This window comes from Numenius arquata, chromosome 3 (assembly GCF_964106895.1).
Source record: "Numenius arquata chromosome 3, bNumArq3.hap1.1, whole genome shotgun sequence".
NCBI lineage: Eukaryota > Metazoa > Chordata > Aves > Charadriiformes > Scolopacidae > Numenius > Numenius arquata.
Window position 1 is genome coordinate 5,958,185 of NC_133578.1, and position 17,405 is coordinate 5,975,589.

The window sequence follows — 17,405 nt, forward strand, 5'->3', positions numbered from 1 at the left end:
ACAAGGAGTCCCTCTCCGGCTCTCCTGTAGGCTCCTTTCAGATATTGGAAGGCTGCCATGAGGTCTCCCCGGAGCCTTCTCTTCTCCAGGCTGAACAACCCCAGCTCTCTCAGCCTGTCTTCACAGGGGAGGTGCTCCATCCCTCTGATCATCTTCATGGCCCTCTGCTGGACCCGTTCCAACAGGTCCGCATCCTTCCTGTGTTGAGGACTCCAAAGCTGGACACTATTCCAGGCGGGGTCTCACGAGCGCAGAGTAGAGGGGTAGAATCACCTCCCTTGACCCGCTGGCCACACTTCTCTTGATGCAGCCCAGGATGCGGTTGGCTTTCTGGGCTGCCAGCGTGCACTGTGGGCTCATGCTGAGCTTCTCATCCACCAACACCCCCAAGTCCTCTCCTCAGGGCGGCTCTCTAGCCATTCTCTGCCCAACCTGTATTTGTGCCTGGGATTGCCACGTCCTAGGTGCAGGACCCTGTACTTGGCCTGGTTGAACTTGCGATTTGCACAAGCCCACCTCTCAAGCCAGTCCAGGCCCCTCTGGGCCCTCTGTAGGCCCCCTTTAAGTACTGGAAGGGGCTTCTCCTCGGAGCCTTCTCTTCTCCCAAGCTGAACAACCCCATCTTTCTCAGCCTGTTTTCTTAGCAGAGGTGCTCCAACCCTCTGATAATTTCGTGGCCCTCCGCTGGACCAGTTCCAACAGGTCCATGTCCTTCCTGTTGAGGACTCCAGAGCTGGATGCAGTGCTCCAGGTAGGGCCTCATGAGAGCGGAGTAGAGGGGCAGAATCACCTCCCTGAAATGTGAAATGTGCACCTCCAACGGGGGAACACGCTCCAGAAGCCAACTTGCCATCCAGCCCCGCTTGCTGCAGAGAAACATTTAAACGTTCGGCCTCTTTAGCTGGCAGACACTGCAAATGCTGCTTGTAAAAAACTGTATCGCTTATTCTTGCCCCTGCCACAGTTCAGAAGTGTATATGTCTGTCTCCCAGGCAAAAAAAACCCAAAACAATTGAATAAGAATTTTATTTCTCCAGTATATATTTTCCTTCCTACCAGTTTTTAATTCTCTTCTAGCTTAAAGTCCTTTCTCTTATCCTTCCCTGGGTTTAGTCGTGCACGTAAAAACAGTCCAGTTACTGAATCGCACGTTTGGTTCTCTGGGATTCGTTGTTATTCAATCCCTTTATGTAATTGATTCCAAGTCCTTGGCTGAGTTTCCAGGAAGGCGATGCCTCGTGAGCCTGAGGTTTCTGCTCGGCAATTTTTTGAGGATTTTATCTGTCAAGTGAAGTTGTATTCATGAAGAGAAGCAATTTCTGAGGTAGTACTTCCATGAAGAGGCATGAAATTGGACGTTGGAAAAAGCTATTATAGGTGTCTTTTATGATTTCAAAATGATTTAATTATGTTTTTCCACATAACTGAGAACTGAGCAAAGTAAATAAAGATGCTAGCTTTTTTTTTTTTTTTTTTTTCCCCGATATCAGGAAAAGAAAAGTAATAATCTTTTGGCCACTCTGAAATGCTTTCAAACTCCCACACCCTTCCCAGCTCTATTGCACCATTACGTCTGCAGCTCCAGTTGAGGCAACACAACTAAGACGGAGGCTAAACTTGTCATTTCTCTCTGCAAACTGTCATTCCAGAAGAGGACCAAGACATCTTGATGTGCCATCTAAGGGGAACATGGCACTGCAACTGCCAGTCTGTATCTGCTTGAGGCACAAAGGCGATTATCAACTGAACTTACTGGGCCACTGGACTGGAGACCTGACATATATCAATATATGAAAATACACAATTTCCTTGCTTTACATTGTCAGGTGGCCCAGGGGCTTCTATGTGCGACAGCTCCTACACTCCACAGAGCGCTTGTGACCAGCACAGTACTCCTCAATATTATTAAAGCTTGTGTGAAATGCCCTTTGGGTCCTGCTTTGCTCATGTAAGAGTCAGTCTGGCAATGCTGCCATCCCATTTTCGTGCAGTAGTGAATTGAAATGCCAACTAATTGTCCTCTCATCCTTGCATGCACCTTCTCCTGAATCAGGGACTCTTTGTGAGAGGCAGCGCTTGTAAATAGCACATATCAGTAAATGTACCAATGAATTTGGTACTGAAGCACATTTTAACAAGGGAGATATTTCTTAATTCTTCTGTTATATGATGCTATACAACAAATTCATATGGACTTGGCATTGCTTAATGTAGATGGACTTTAACACAATTGTTCTTTAATGAGATCTGCGTGAGAAAGTTAGATCTTTCAGTCATCTACAAGGGACTGTTTCAAGAGAGACATTGAACAGTGATGATGACATACCATGCACTGGCTTCCCATTAAATAGAGGTGGAAAAAACATGTATAAAACTACAGTAACAGTCACACTTCTTCCACTTAGAAGTCCTTGTTATCCAGTGGCTCAATGAGCTAAGTGGAATCGTATACAGGGGTGTGCATCACTGGTGAACTGACGCTAATTATGGAGTGGGTAACTATTATAGCAGAACACTGTGGGGCTTCAATTATTAATTAATGTTTCCAGAGCACTCTGAGACTCACTCAGTAGTTTTTAGTTGGAGGTTGTTGTATTAAAAAATGGCTTAAAATAATTACTTCTGAGATGACTTCTTAAAATGCATTCAGTAAATGTTCAAAGTAACTGACATGTTTGCTTGTACATATATTTTTTTTAGAAATAAAAAAGCCCGAAGTATAAAACATTATTAAAAAATGAATGCTGCAAAGATTCAACAGAGATATGTTTGAGGACAATAAAAAACAGCAGCAGCAGAATGTGAAATAAGGCTCAGTACATAAACATGGAAGTGAACAAGGTCACTGAAATACTTGATAGTCAAAGTAAGTGATATTTAAGAAGCTGAAGTGGAAGATGTTTTTTCGTCAGAGAGAAAGCTAATGTATTGTCTCTTCTAAAATTTATAACTTTACCTTTTCAGACAGAAACTTAATTTGGTTGACCTCACACCAAGGTATGAGGAACACTTGTACACCCCACTATGATGTCCAGACCTTCCAGATGCTTTCAGTTTTAAAAAAAAAAAAAAACGCAAGGGCTCTGGGAGAGCGCCGTATCGTCCTGTCAGTCTGGTATTTCTGCTCTACAACTGCTTGCAATTTTTTCACACCCAAAGGTTAACTGTACAGGGTCTTACAACAGCGTTTGTACAATAGCATAGAACAGCATCATACGGGAGTTCACATTTGTGTGCGTATCAATTATGAAATTTCGATCCCTTTTTCCCGTCATTTGGTGAATATAGCTTGCATTTCCTATTCCCTGGTCTGTGACTTGGCTTTTTGTTGAATTAAGATACAAGAGCTGGCTCTGTTTATTGCCGAAGTAGATAGCTGACTAGTGCAAAAGGCTCGAAGGTGACATGCTGTATGCTTTGCCTGAAGAAATGGAGATTTACTGTGCAAGGATGAAGAGCCTCCTGCATCCCGCCAGCTCTGGGCAGTGCTCACTGCTGGAGGGAAGGCGGGGGTTAGAAGAGATGTGGGAGTGGAAGGTGACAGCAGCTTCCACAGGGAGCAATCGCTGCCCAATCTGCCCTCCCACCACCATCTTGCCTGCAGGAGAAGGGAGAGGAAAGAGAAAGCTCTTCCCCAGCTCTCCTTCTTGACCTTATTCTCCTCCCATTGCCACCTGCTCTCTGCAGATGGTATTTAATTGCACCCCTTTCCTGCTGTACGTTTCAGGCTGCTGCATGTTGAAGTGATGGAGCAGGTCTTTGCAAGGCAGGGACATCCTGTAGGGTCCACAGATTCCCTGAGATTGGCAGGAACCTCTGGAGATGATGAGCACTCTGATGAAAGCAGGGTCACCCAGATCAAGGTGCCCAGCACCCTGTCCAGTCAGGTTATGAATATTTCCAAGGATGGAGGCTCCACAACCTCTCTGGGCAACCTATTCCTGTATTCAGCTATCCTGACAGTGAAAAAGTGTTTTCTTATGTTCAGGTGAAAATCCCGGGAAGATTTTTTCGGCGGGAGGGGAATAGGGTTCATACCTCTGGAACGTGGCTAATTAAGGACAAGTCTTAATAAAGGGACAACCCAGGAGAGGGAAACTACCTCATCAGGGACAGACTCCTCAATTCCATTTGGATTTCCAGAGCTCCCCTTCAGAGGTTTCCTAGCATCCTCCACCTCCCCAAAACGTTACTGAACCTTTTTCACACCAGAGCCTGCTCTGCCCCTGCCACCAAGTTACATTTTTTTCTCTCCAAGCATTCCTCAGGCCCTGAAAAGTGATTTAATTATAAGGCTGGGAAATCATGAGCTAACTCTTTATATGACAAGGTCTGGACTACGAAGCAGCCCAGGTGGTCTGCTCTTGTTGATTGTCGGTCCTCTCTGTAGTTTATCCATTCTGCCAGTCTCTATCACCATTCACAAACTTTATTAGTCACTGCTTTCACTTCCGGATTATTAATGAGCATGTTCAGTATTTGCAGGCTTCATATCTCATTAGACACAATTTAATGATGATTCTCTGTAACTCAGTGCACCTGCTTCAGTATGTATTCAATACGTCGAAAATATCAAAAGTTAGAAACGGGTTTATATAAACTTAAATAAACAAGTGTGTTCTTCTCATAGGAAGGATACCTATTCTTTTAAATACGTATCTTGTATCCAGATTAATAACCAGATAAATGACTCTTCAGTCATGAAATCACTTACCCGGTTTAAATTTTCCCATGTGAACTTCTGTTCAGTTTATGCTTATGCTGCTGTATGGCAGCCAAGGTATAACTAAAACAGCAAAAGGTCAGAATAATGAGCCATTTCCACTGGCGACGCTAATATTTTACTGCATTCCTATTACCTGCTGATCTCATCTTTTCGAGTGTTTTGTGATGCTATGGTTGAAGAACACCACCTAAAACAAATTGTTTTGAAGCTCAGCCAAATATTGTAGGTCAAGATTTAGGCAGGAAGACATTTCAATAGTACATCCTTGAAAAATAAATTTATCCATGAACATTGTAGGGAGATACTGTTAGGTAGTGTTATGAAGATGGATATACATCTGAAAAGGAGTGCTGGCTGGAGATGGATTTTGAAGATTTGATTTGCTTATTTAAGCTTTGTTCTTCCTGCAACATTCCTTCTTCTTTCTGTCTTCATTATGTTTGAAATGACAAAAGAAAAAGAAAAAAAAAATAAATCTGTCTTTTTAAAGATATCTTGTTAATCACAATCAGCCTGAACTTCCTCAGCAAGATGTGCCCATTTTCACTGAACAGTAATCACAGCGAGACACCTCTGGTTTTGAGCAGACTGACAAGTGCATTAAACAAGATGTGTAATTTTCCTGTGATCATAAAATAGACAAATACATTTTAATGTCTATTTAAAATAATGTATTAAGTTGTTCAGCAGGTGATTGCCAACACATAGACAGTGATGTGTGGAAGGATCCAGCAGAGGGTTGAGATTCATCAGGTAGAATTTATGAAGTACGATCTGTGTGCCACCGTGCTCAGCTGTGCTTACCTTGAGCAGACACCTCCCCTGTTTCAAGTACAACTTTCTCCATCACTTGGTGTTATGGACCAAGGTTCCCAAAGTGGAGGCACCTACTGATGGGGGTTGAGCTCTGATACAGTATAGTTAAGATGAATTTTTCCTATAAATGATAACTAATATGACAAAAGCTGGTGCTCAGCTTTTACATGACAGCTTTGTCTTTATAGCACTGGCTTAGGAGGTGGGACCCAGGATTACCCAGGCTGGCCTTCAGCCTCAGGGCCCTGATGGGGCCAGTCTTTTTTCAGTGGTGCCCAGTAACAAGACAAGAGGTAACAGGCGCAAACTTGAACATAGGAAGTTCCATCTAAACATGAAGAGGAACTTCTTTACTTTGAGGGTGGCAGAACTCTGGAATGGGCTGCCCAGAGAGGTGGTGGAGTCTCCGTCTCTGGACACGTTCAAAACCCACCCGGATGCCATCCTGTGCAACCTGCTGTATGTTGACCTGCTCTGGCCGGGGGGTTGGACCAGATGATCTCCAGAGATCCCTTCCAACCCTGACTATCCTGTGATTCTGTGATTCTGTATTCACACCTCACACCCTATCAGCATTTCCCCAGGGACGCACCAGCCACTTTGTCTTATGCAGTATACGGTGTTCTCATGTGGAATCCATACTGTTAGGAAAAAGGGAGTTTTATAGGCTCAGAGAATGCACATTAGAGTATGACTCTCTTGCCTGATGATTATAGTAGTGGCAAAGGGTGGAAATACAGCAATACATTAACATGTTTTGTCCAGTAACTATTTTATGGAAGAAAACTCAGGAGCAGCCTGGTACCCAGGACGAAGCACCATTCTCAAGCATCATTTCTCTGCTTATGTCCTGGATGTATTATGGTAACACTCTGGCCTTAGGAAGAGATTTTGCACTCTGGAGTTTAAGCAAATGGAGTTACCTACCAGCAGACCAGGCTTAGACATCTAAGCTCTATGAAGGAAAAGGATTGCAGTTATACCCAGGACTTATAATTGGCTTTAGCTTGCTGTAGGCAGTTCAGGAAGCAGGGTTTCCAGTTGTCATCCTGGGTGATTGTTACCTTCTCTGTGATTATATAGAAATCCCGTACTGCCTAATGGATCTCTGGGGCCAGGCAGCTGCAGCCTGGCTTGCAGACCCGAACTGTAAATATCTCAGGTTTTAAGGCATCTAACTTTTAGCTAATTTTTCTTTTATTTTGGCAACTAGGAAAAAAAAACAACTTTAATCCTGTGTTTTCCCAAGTCTCCTGACTGTGAGTTGGGAAGCAGCAGTGACCCACATGGTGCCTAGACGCAGATGCTGCAGCTTGACCTGCGGTGGCCATGGGAAACACAAAAAAGGTGGAGGAAATTTTCACCTGAGCACGTGTCCAGGGGCAAACGGGAATCTTTTTTCTAGCCTAAGGTGTTGTTCCCCTTCTCTCTCTAGTATTTGAGTCTAATGGGGCACATCTGCCATATATTGCCTGGGTTGTTTTTTTTTATAATTTGACTCCTCCTGCTTCTCTGCTAAACTTGGACTGAGGTCACCCATAGTGGGAGTAGAAGGTTATGAATCTGATCTTTGATTTCCATATCTCTTTGTCAGTGGCACATCTACCGTAAGAGAGTTATGGGTTGAGGTGTGTGACAAAGATGATTACTTTTTTGTAATTTTTTTTTTTAATGGTACGATAGTCAAAACTAATAAAATGACCAACAAATGTAAGATAAAAACATGCTGCATTATTTCAAACCAGCAATTGAGTTCTATCAATCAAGCTACCCTTTTCTGTCAGAGAAGCAAACCGTAGAGCTTTATATTGTGCATATAAAATCAACAATAACAAGCAAACAAAAAACTTAGGGTAGATTACATGAAAGAGTCTAATCTGTAAAAGAATTGTACTTCAAAAACTCAGAAAATGAACTAGAAAAGAAAAATAAGGCTTACAGCATATGTGTGATAAGAATAGTCTAGACGTCAGTGTATGAATATTGAATCACAAAAACCGAATAACACACTGATAATATCAAGTAAATTCATGAAGCTCAAAGCTGCCAAAAAGAATACAAATATTTAAGAGAAATAAGAATATGTATGGAGTGCAATTAGAACACTAATGCAGTAACAAGCTCCCCTAAGTTTTCCTCTGGGTATGCACCAGAGACAAGGAAAAAAGGATTAATCTTGGTTCCATAATGAAAAATGATGTTTTAGCATAAGATAGTGCATTGCTTGAGGAATATAGTAGTAGAAGGAACCTCCTGGGTCACAAAACACAGTTTCTGGTATTTCAGGGGCCTTTCCATATGCTGTCTTTCATGAATCTATCATGATCCATGTCAAAAGCATTTATTTATTTTCTGTCCCTGCTGTTCCCATTCAAAGGGGAGTTCCAGAACCTGATTACGGTAATAGCTAAGAACCTTCTCATTTTCAGCCAGAATTTATTAATGGGCAATTTATACTCATTTGTACTTCTGCCAATAGCCCTTTAGCTTAAATTGTCTCTTTCCCCACTGTTGATCCTCTGATATATTCATAGATAGCAGTCGTAATTCCTCTTCGTTTTCATCTCCTGGCACTAATCAACATAAAAAGTTGCAGTCTCCCCTCAGATTGTAGCTCTCCGTTCCCCTGCTAATCCCTAAGGCCGTTCTCTGATCCTGCTCAAATCTGAGTCGATTCTCCGGGTATCCATTGGGGTTGGCACAGCCACAGACAGCTGCACCCTGGAAGAAAAGGACTCATGAGCATCCTGGGCCTTCATATCAACACTTTCTCCATGGGAAATACATATCCCAATGCTCTCAGTGATGCCTTTCCCTTTTTCCCAGGCAATGTTGCACTGGTAGCTCATAGCCATTCCCTGATGAGCTCTGACAAGGATCCTTTGTTGTTTCAAATTGTGAAATCCCAAACTGACAGCCGAAGCTCTGCTTTTATTCCCTAAGCATATTATCTGGCACTTTGAACTATTAAACTTCAGCCAATTTCTTTTGCTTCCTCCAGCTCTGTATCATTGATGGTTATCAACGTAGTGTAATCGGTAAATGTTAATTTACGGAGTACTGTAATGTTGTCTATACTCCCTGGTATATATTGTCATTGCAAAAAGAGCAGTACAGGATTTATATATTATAGATGCACTTAGGAAACATAATTGGGAACCCACTACAGCCAGAAGGCCTTATTATTATCCAAGTGGCTCAAAAATAAAAGCATCTAAATGTGTTTTGCTGGGTGTGAATCGGCATCTAAATGCATTTCACTGGGTGTGAATCTAGTCCTCTTTCATCCTCTCAGGAAAGGCAAAGCTAACCGAGGTATCTTTGTAAATCCACTCTATTGCTGAACAATCCCCAAGAGCCAAAAAAGTTTGCAGTATTAAGAAACTGCAACTGAACTGCTTTTCTTGTAAAATGAAACAGCCAAAACATCTAAGCTTGAGAACCTGGTGTGAACCAATTGTGAACCTCATGTCAGCTCAGGAGGAACTGACAAAAAGGAGAGTCAGATCAGTTTGTTAATCCTTTCATTAAAACACTATTCAAGCTATGATAGTTCCTTATATCATTCATCTTGGATGAACTATGATAAGCAGTGTGTTTCCTTGAACACAGAAGGAATAAATGAAGCCAGGATTTTATGACTATGAAGTCCTGAGGGAGCAGTTTGTCCAAGAAGCTTACAGCTCCTCTGAGTCATTGTCAAAGGTATATCACTTTAGGGGAGATGAGATCAGCAGCATCTTTGACTGATTGACTGCTCTCCCATGGGACTAGATACCTGGGAGTTAGAGGAATGTGGAAGTCGGGAAGCGGAAGATTGACGTGGGTGGCTTTGAGAAAGCTGGGTGGCTTTTGTGGTAGAGCTGGAGCACAACTTTAGAGAGTCTGGTTCATGGGGATGTAGGGAAGAAAAAAAATGCTGCCCTTCATGTCTGCTGTGGCAGACAGAAAACACTGAACAAAATGACCTAAATCAGAGCTGGATGAATTGTCAGTACTCCCTGGACTTGGAGAAAATAGATCATCCTAAAGGCACTGACAATGACTTCTGCTACCCAGTATTTCTGCAAGTCTCATGCCTTGCTCTGCAGCTCCATGTCCTGAATTGTGGGTCTCCTTGCGAGCTATAAAGCTCTGTCCTTTTGCTTTCCCTCAGTGCAGCTTCTTCCTTTAAATCTTGCAACAGAAATACCATGCTTTGACAAATTCTGAGCTGTGACAAAAGTGGAGAGCTCAGTGATGCTCATTCTTCACTGCCTGTGTACTTTGTAAACCAATTCACACTGAGAAAGGGAGACCAAAGTGGGTGCAGAATTTTACTCTGATCTGAAAGCAAGGTAGGAAAGGCAAGAAATGAGGCTCCCTGGCTTTTCTCTCTTTAAATTTCCTATCTGGAGCATTGCAAATATCAGTGTTCACTGCTTCATGATTTTTCTTTGCCTCCTCACCTCTTCCCAAGAAGGCTGTTACAAATCTGACCAAACCATAAATATATACGCTGTCTTCCATAGCATGTCCTTCAATACTTCATTTCCAGAGGCAAGTAAACTCCATTTTTTCCCCAAAGGTTTTCCAGGATCAGTTACTTAAAATGAAGAAAACAAAAGAACTAGTAAAACAGAGGATATATTTGCTTACCCTTGAAGTTGTTGCAGTATTTTGTGCTTTCCCGCTTGCGGATTCCCTTGGCAGCTTTAGCAGATCAGCAACAGAGCAAAAACGTTCTGGGGCAGGAAGGTGGCTCTCACCCGGGCAATAAGAAAGCTCTTCCCTGGAGCTGCAGAGGCAGAACAGAGGCAAACTAGTGTTGTAATAATCTGATGGGTAATTTAGTGTCGAGAGGGAAAATTGTTAGTCTGAAGGCAGAAAGGTATGGTGGTCAACAGAGCTTCTTCAACGGATTTGTGGGAAAGCCTGGTGTGTTTGAAGAATTCCCAACTGGCCACCAGTCCCCCAGGGAAACTGGTAAAAGTAATTTTAGTCTAAAATTTGAGGCAAGCGATAGATTGCTTCTTTGCATATCTGGGTAAAATGAGAGGGGAAATTTTGTTTTTCCATGATCCAGTGGAGGATAAAAAATGTATTTTGAGAAAAAAATGAAATTAATTCATTAATTGATCAATATTCACAAGAAAGTGATTTGAACTCGATGATCTTTAAGGTCCCTTCCAACTCTAACCATTCTATGGTTTTATGATTCTATAAGGACTTGCACAAGAGAAGGAAATATTAGTAGAATATCTCCTCAGAGAAGCCCTTTCTCAAAGGCAGGTGGGATGAGGACACCAACGAAGTTGTGAGAGACAGCGTGAAAAATAAAGAAGGGCGGAAAGAATGAGGGTTGAGATGTGTGACAAGAAGTATTTTTGGCAGAAATGGACTATCCACAGCACTTCAGTTATGCTGACTGTAAGGAAAATGCAACCCTTTTGGTTGTTAAAAGCCACCCACATGATAGTGCAATGATTTAAAATCAATGAAATGACAGGTTTTGTGAAAAATGAGAACAGATAGACTGTTTTTATTAATTTATTCATTTTCCCTTAATGGATCCCACTTGCCAATTTATTGTTGCTGTTCTCCAGCAGCTTTTGCTGGCTGTGTGGGGGTCCCACTGTTCTGGTTTGAGCTTCTGGCTGACTGCATCCGTTATAGAAAGAGGGCAAAAGAGCCAAGTCTCAGTTGTGAGTCAAATACTCATCATCTGGTGGAAGCTCCTGGCTGTGCAGCACCAGGCAAATATTTGAGGAAGAAAATTATAGGTTGTAAAGGATGGTTGATCCATGTTTGCTTAGCAACTGAAATGTATATGTTGATTTTGTTCAGATAGAAATATTAAATAAATAAGCAGATACCACCTGATCAGCCTGGGTCCCAGCTCCGCACCTCGGCGCACAGCCCCGTTTTAGGGTACCTTTAGGGAATTTTCCTGGTTTACATTCTGCAAAGAGACTTGTTCTTGGAAAAGTATAATAGATTTAAGGACTGGACTGGGGAAAAAACCCTACAAAGCAAGCTACGGCCAACAAACGTATTCTCGTCCTATTCACAAGGGCACAAAAAGGCAGAGGAATAACCCACAAACCACTTGGAAAATGGGCAGATTTAGAGTAGGGGGTTTTCCAGCCTCTAGTCAGTCTGTGGATTGCGTGGATTACAGAATTCCAGGGAATGCGCTGTGGTAATTGTGTGAAGCCTCTCTGTTTCTAGAATATTTGCATTATAGTAAGTAGTAAGTTTGAGTGCCAGCCACATCCACTTTTCTCCCATAATTTCAGCTTTATTTTGACACAGGCAGAAGTTCCAGAATGGGAGCTCCAGGGCTCAGATGCTGGTGCAGACTCTTCTTCATGTTCATTTTCATTCTACTCCCAAGTAGAACCTGATGAATAATGATCAGAGGGATTAAAACTGCCCACATATTAAAATACAGATTTCTCTTTTTTGTTAGGACATACCCTGTTACTTTCAGCCAGCCCTGGAACAGAACCTTTCTCTGTCCATTTGCAGGTTATTTTCTGATCAATCTGCATATAGGTCTGAAAAATATCTCCAAATCAACACTTTAAGCTGTTTTCCTCAATCCTGTTCTTATTTTCCTGGAGGAAAAAATGTTGTTGCTCATTAAAATACTATTTTTTTGATCAGCAAAATTATCGATACGCATCATACATCGTGGGGCCGAGAAGCGTTTGAGGACTTTTGGTTTGTTTTCATGCTGTTTCATGCTGGAAATCAATACAGTCTATATTTCTACAGCATTTCCTCTGGTTGTTAACATCACGCCTTGTGCTGATGGTATGTATTTAAGCAGTAGATCCTATGAAGGGCTTCAGCAGTAATGACATAATGTCCACTGTTTATCCAGCATTACATGTCCACCGTTAAATTATTGAACCAGAATGTGTTCCCATTGATTGCTGTGAAGGTGATATGTGCATCAGTAAATCAAAACAAGCTTTGAAAAGATAGAAAATCAATTGATATGAGGAATAGGAAAGACATAGATGTTTAAACCTTTCTTATAACCTTGGCTGGTTTTTGTAACTATAATCTAACTGTTTGAGCTGAGGGGGGGTGGTTTGTTTTTGTGGTTTTTTTTTTCCAAATCATTGCTTTGACTGAAAATGACTGATGTGCAAAAAATGGATGCCTAAGCAGAGCAACAGTACACCTCAGTAATAAACTTGTGAACAACTTTTGATAGAAATAAAATGCTGATTTCACTTTATTAACTTGCTGAAATGCAGTTTTCAAAGCAAGCATTTTGCAATGTATTATGTGTCATAAGTATATTTCCAAAACCAGGTAACATAAATGGTGGTGGTGTTCCCTTCTGGAGAGTGCACTTACATATATATAAAAGTTTCTAAAGCTTGCAATTTAGGAATAATACAAATATTTAGTAACATTTTGCTCTAATTAATTTTATTTACAGAATTGCTACCCAAATGCCAACAGATGAATTGCCAGTACAAATGTGCCATTACCAGGAATGGCACCAGGTGTTACTGTGGAGATGGGTATGAAACGAGCAGCGATGGAAGGAGCTGCACAGGTAAGCACGAAACAGGCTGTAACATTAACACCTGGCTATCCTCATGGTTCCCTGAGGGCTGTCGGGGGCAGAGAGCTGGGGTTGGGCTGGTGAGCATAGCTGCTTCGTAGAATCATAGAATGGTTAAGAGTTGGAAGGGACCTTAAAAATCATCCAGTTCCAACCCCCCTGCCATGGGCAGGGACACCTCCCACTAGAGCAGGTTGCTCAAAGCCCCATCCAGCCTGGCCTTGAACACCTCCAGGGATGGGGCATCCACAGCTTCCCTGGGCAACCTGTTCCAGTGTCTCACCACCCTCACAGTAAAGAATTCCTTGGCCATCTCAAAGGCGTTCCTCAGGGATGGGCATGGGCTTGTGGGGCAGGCAGGGGGAAAGAGTCCCCCTCCAAAATGAGAGTTAGGGCCTCCTCTTTGATGCCCCGCTGGTAGCTCTTCTGAAGTTACTGGGAGGAAGGCATCCCTAGCCAGACCGGAGGAGGTGGGGAGCATTTCCCACTGCTCAGACAAGCTTAAAGCTCATTTGTGCGAGCCACTCTCCAGACCTCACTACCAGGAGACCCTGGAAAACTTGTAGCATTTCGCCTCATGCCCATAAAGTCACACCTAGATTAGAATTTGATAAATGAACACTCCCAGGTCATACAACTTAGCTGGGAATGTTATTTTGGCATAATTAATTGTAGAGTGAAATTGCTGTTCTTTTCCATTTCTGAAATATATGACTTCTTAATTCTCTATCCAGGTATTTGTTTCTTGTTTTATTTTTTCTCTTTTTATAAGCAGGTTGGAGTTGTGTTGCCTTATGTATGGGCTCACTACCAATCACTCCTCTCTCCAAGTAATAGTGCTAAGCCAGATTCTACATAAATATAATTTATTATACGTTCTTTGGCTCTGTGTCTGTCATGTTTTCTGATTGAAAATATATCTAAGGAAATAATTTCAACAGTGGTTTTTAAAAATGTCAATTTGTTACTTAAACCCTCAACCACTGTTAAATAGCATATCTTGATCTTATGGTATTATGCCTATATACCCTAGTTGAGAAAATTGTTCTTTATATTTATTAGAGAAATATATAGGTTTTGATGTATTGGATGATGGTTTAATGTAGAAGTTGTGACAGTTCATTTAAGGAACTATAAGACATTGCCAGCATAAATAGGTTGAGAAGGATAATCAATTATTTCCTGTCTTGAAACGTTGCTTCATTCATCACCCCCGATAACCAGTGGTCTCTAGTACTAACAAGGACCCAAATGTCTCCCTAACATGCTGTAGACATCGGGTACTACTTGAACAAATGTTTCATCTTTCAAATTTAATAGCTATTAAACTTGAAAACTCCCGGCTTCCTGTTTGATTACTGGAGTAATTTCAACAGGCAACATCTGTGATAAGGTCATGGCTTGAGAAAAGGAAAACATAAAGTGTTGTATGATAATGACTTAATGACTTAAACTTTTCTGGTAGAATTCTGATTTATTGTTGAATTTCTTTTTTATTTTTTTTTTCCTAATCCTTAAACAAGATCTAATTAATGTCCCTTTAGATTTGAATGAATGCAACATGTATGGAAGCTGTAGCCAGACATGTATAAATACAGATGGATCATTCGCTTGCAGCTGTGTTGAGGGTTATGTCCTTCAGCCTGATAACAAATCCTGCAAGGCCAAAAATGGTAAGTTTTAACATCTTCTTACCTTATTTTGGTATAATATTTTGTGTTTTGGTCCGATCTAGAGGATGGATATGAAAAGAGAGAGAGAGATGAGCACAGGAGAGGTTGTCTTTCCTTCACTGTGCTACAAAGAGCCACACAACAACCGCAGAACAACTTTTCACATATTACAACGATACTCCAAGGGAAATATTAGAAGTTATTATATGGTTGTTATTATTAATTAAAGTGAAATAATTCAGCCAAGATGAGAACAGTTCCCAGTTTCCCTGTTCATAAATAAATCAAAGATTTTCCTCACACAAACAAAATAGGCTATTTACTCTGGGAAGACAACGGAGGTAGTGGGAAGGCAGAGGAAATGATTGTGAGGTAATTGTAGCCATAGGATAAAAAAAGACATGAGATTGCTTTGTCCTTGCAATATCCCAAGAGGTGAATTTCATTATATACATATTCAAACCAGGCTTTTTGTTACTTAGTGCATGTTTTCATTAGTAATAGTAAATTGGATATTTGAGGAAATTAGTGAATTGTGTTTAATGAAGCGGTATTGTACACACTATTTTCTTACTCAGCATATTGAATTAACAATGCTTTTATATTAAAAGAAACCCCAAAAGTTCCTTAGGCAATTATTCTACATCCACAATGAATCAACACCCAAATATAAAGCCGTGTTTGTTATATATGCTTTGAGTCTTCCTTTTTGTAGTACTTTTCCTACCAGAAAGTAGGAAGGTCTTCTGGTTTTTTTGAGGCTTCCTCATGTAAAGAGCATTGCTAAATCTGTTCTGACTTGAGCACTAGTAAGAGTTACAGAGCTTTTTACTGCTTGTACCAAGTCTTGTATTGATTCACACAACATAGCTGAACATTTTTTTAAAAATCCACAGCAAAGTATCATGAGATAAGAAAGTCCATACAAAGTAAAGATCTTCTTCTTCCTCCACTACATGAAAATCAGTAACGCAATTCTAGATCAGGAAGTCCTTGTGGTGCCAGCACTGGGTTTCATAGATTCATAGATTCATAGATTGGTCCAGGCCGGAAGGGACCTCCAAAGGTCATCTAGTCCGACCTCCCTGCAGTCAGCAGGGACACCCCCAACTAGATCAGGTTTCCCAGGGCCTCGTCGAGCTTCACCTTGAATATCTCAAGGGAAGGGGCCTCAACCACCTCCCTGGGCAACCTGTTCCAGTGTTCCACCACCCTCATGGTAAAGAATTTTTTCCTAATATCCAATCTAAATCTCCCCTTCTCCAGCTTAAAACCATTGCCCCTCGTCCTGTCGCTGCAGGCCTTTGTAAACAGACCCTCCCCAGCCTTCCTGTAGGCCCCCCTCAGGTACTGGAAGGCTGCTATGAGGTCTCCCCGGAGCCTCCTTTTCTCCAAGCTAAACAACCCCAGCTCCCTCAGTCTGTCCTCATAGGAGAGGTGCTCCAGCCCCCTGATCATTTTGGTGGCCCTCCTCTGGACCCGCTCCATCAGGTCCATGTCCTTTCTATACTGAGGGCTCCAGACCTGAACACAGTACTCCAGGTGAGGTCTCACCAGAGCAAAGTGGCAGAATCACCTCTCTGGATCTGCTGGCAACACTTCTTTTGATGCAGCCCAGGATGTGATTGGCCTTCTAGGCTGCGAGAGCACATTGCCTGCTCATGTCCAGCTTCTCGTCAATCAGCACCCCCAAGTCCCTTTCCTCAGGGCTGCTTTCAGGGTTTGAGTTGAGCCTTTGAGTTTCCCTTCTTACATCCAGCAGACTGTGGAACAATTGAGTGTTGTAGTGATCTATCAGTATCTTGGTGGTGTTGATGAAATGAATCAGATTCACAGAGAAGAACTACTCATCCGTCTTTTGTAATACTTCATCATGTCTGTTTTACAGTAGTTTTCATCTTTTCTGTTATTTCCAGAAGGGAATCATTAGTCATTAATCAGAGAAGTCACTGCAGGACAGTACAGAGATCAAGATCATGGTGCTGCAAAGAAATGAATGTTGCTCATTGCATTTATTTGTGTGTGTGTAAACACAACTTTTGCGTGAATTAATGATGGATTAAATTATCAATGTGATGAATATTTCAGTCAAATACTTCGTAGAGCACAGAGGTCAAAAAGACACCTGGTGCAGTAATGAAGGTGCTTTTATCACACAGCTCTGGAAGAGCTGCAGTGATTTGTAAGACCTTGTGTTGCTTCACTGGTCCTGTCTTACAGTGTGGAAAACAGTGAAGTTTCCATGTACCAACAGGTCACTCTCCTCACCCTCCTTAGCTTCACTGATCATACAAACTGCTCTTCACAAGTTTCGGCCTTGTAGGATAAGTTTCAAGCAGGGACAAAAGCAAAGTGTGGCCCTGAACAAATAGACTGGTGACAAGTATTCAAAACGTGTAGTGAACCACAAGTCAAAAATGAGTCAATGTTGTCCCATTGCACAGGGGCAGAGATACTACCCTGGTATGACAGGATGAGGGGTAATGGCTTCAAACTAGAAGAGGGGAGATTTAGATTAGATATCAGGAAGAAATTTTTCACTCTGAGGGTAGTGAGACACTGGCACAAGTTGCCCAGAGAAGCTGTGGGTGCCCCATCCCTGGAGGGGTTCAAGACCAGGCTG

General features: G+C 41.9%; 1 protein-coding gene across 1 annotated transcript in view; it reads left to right on the forward strand.

Moving 5' to 3' along the window:
• The window catches only part of LRP1B (LDL receptor related protein 1B), a 575,621-nt gene that overhangs the window by 197,013 nt on the left and 361,203 nt on the right, over positions 1 to 17,405 (forward strand). The window contains exons 4-5 of the mRNA XM_074145610.1: positions 12,981 to 13,100; positions 14,654 to 14,782. Coding sequence (XP_074001711.1) covers positions 12,981 to 13,100; positions 14,654 to 14,782 — 249 coding nt within the window. The remainder of the gene's footprint in view (positions 1 to 12,980; positions 13,101 to 14,653; positions 14,783 to 17,405) is intronic.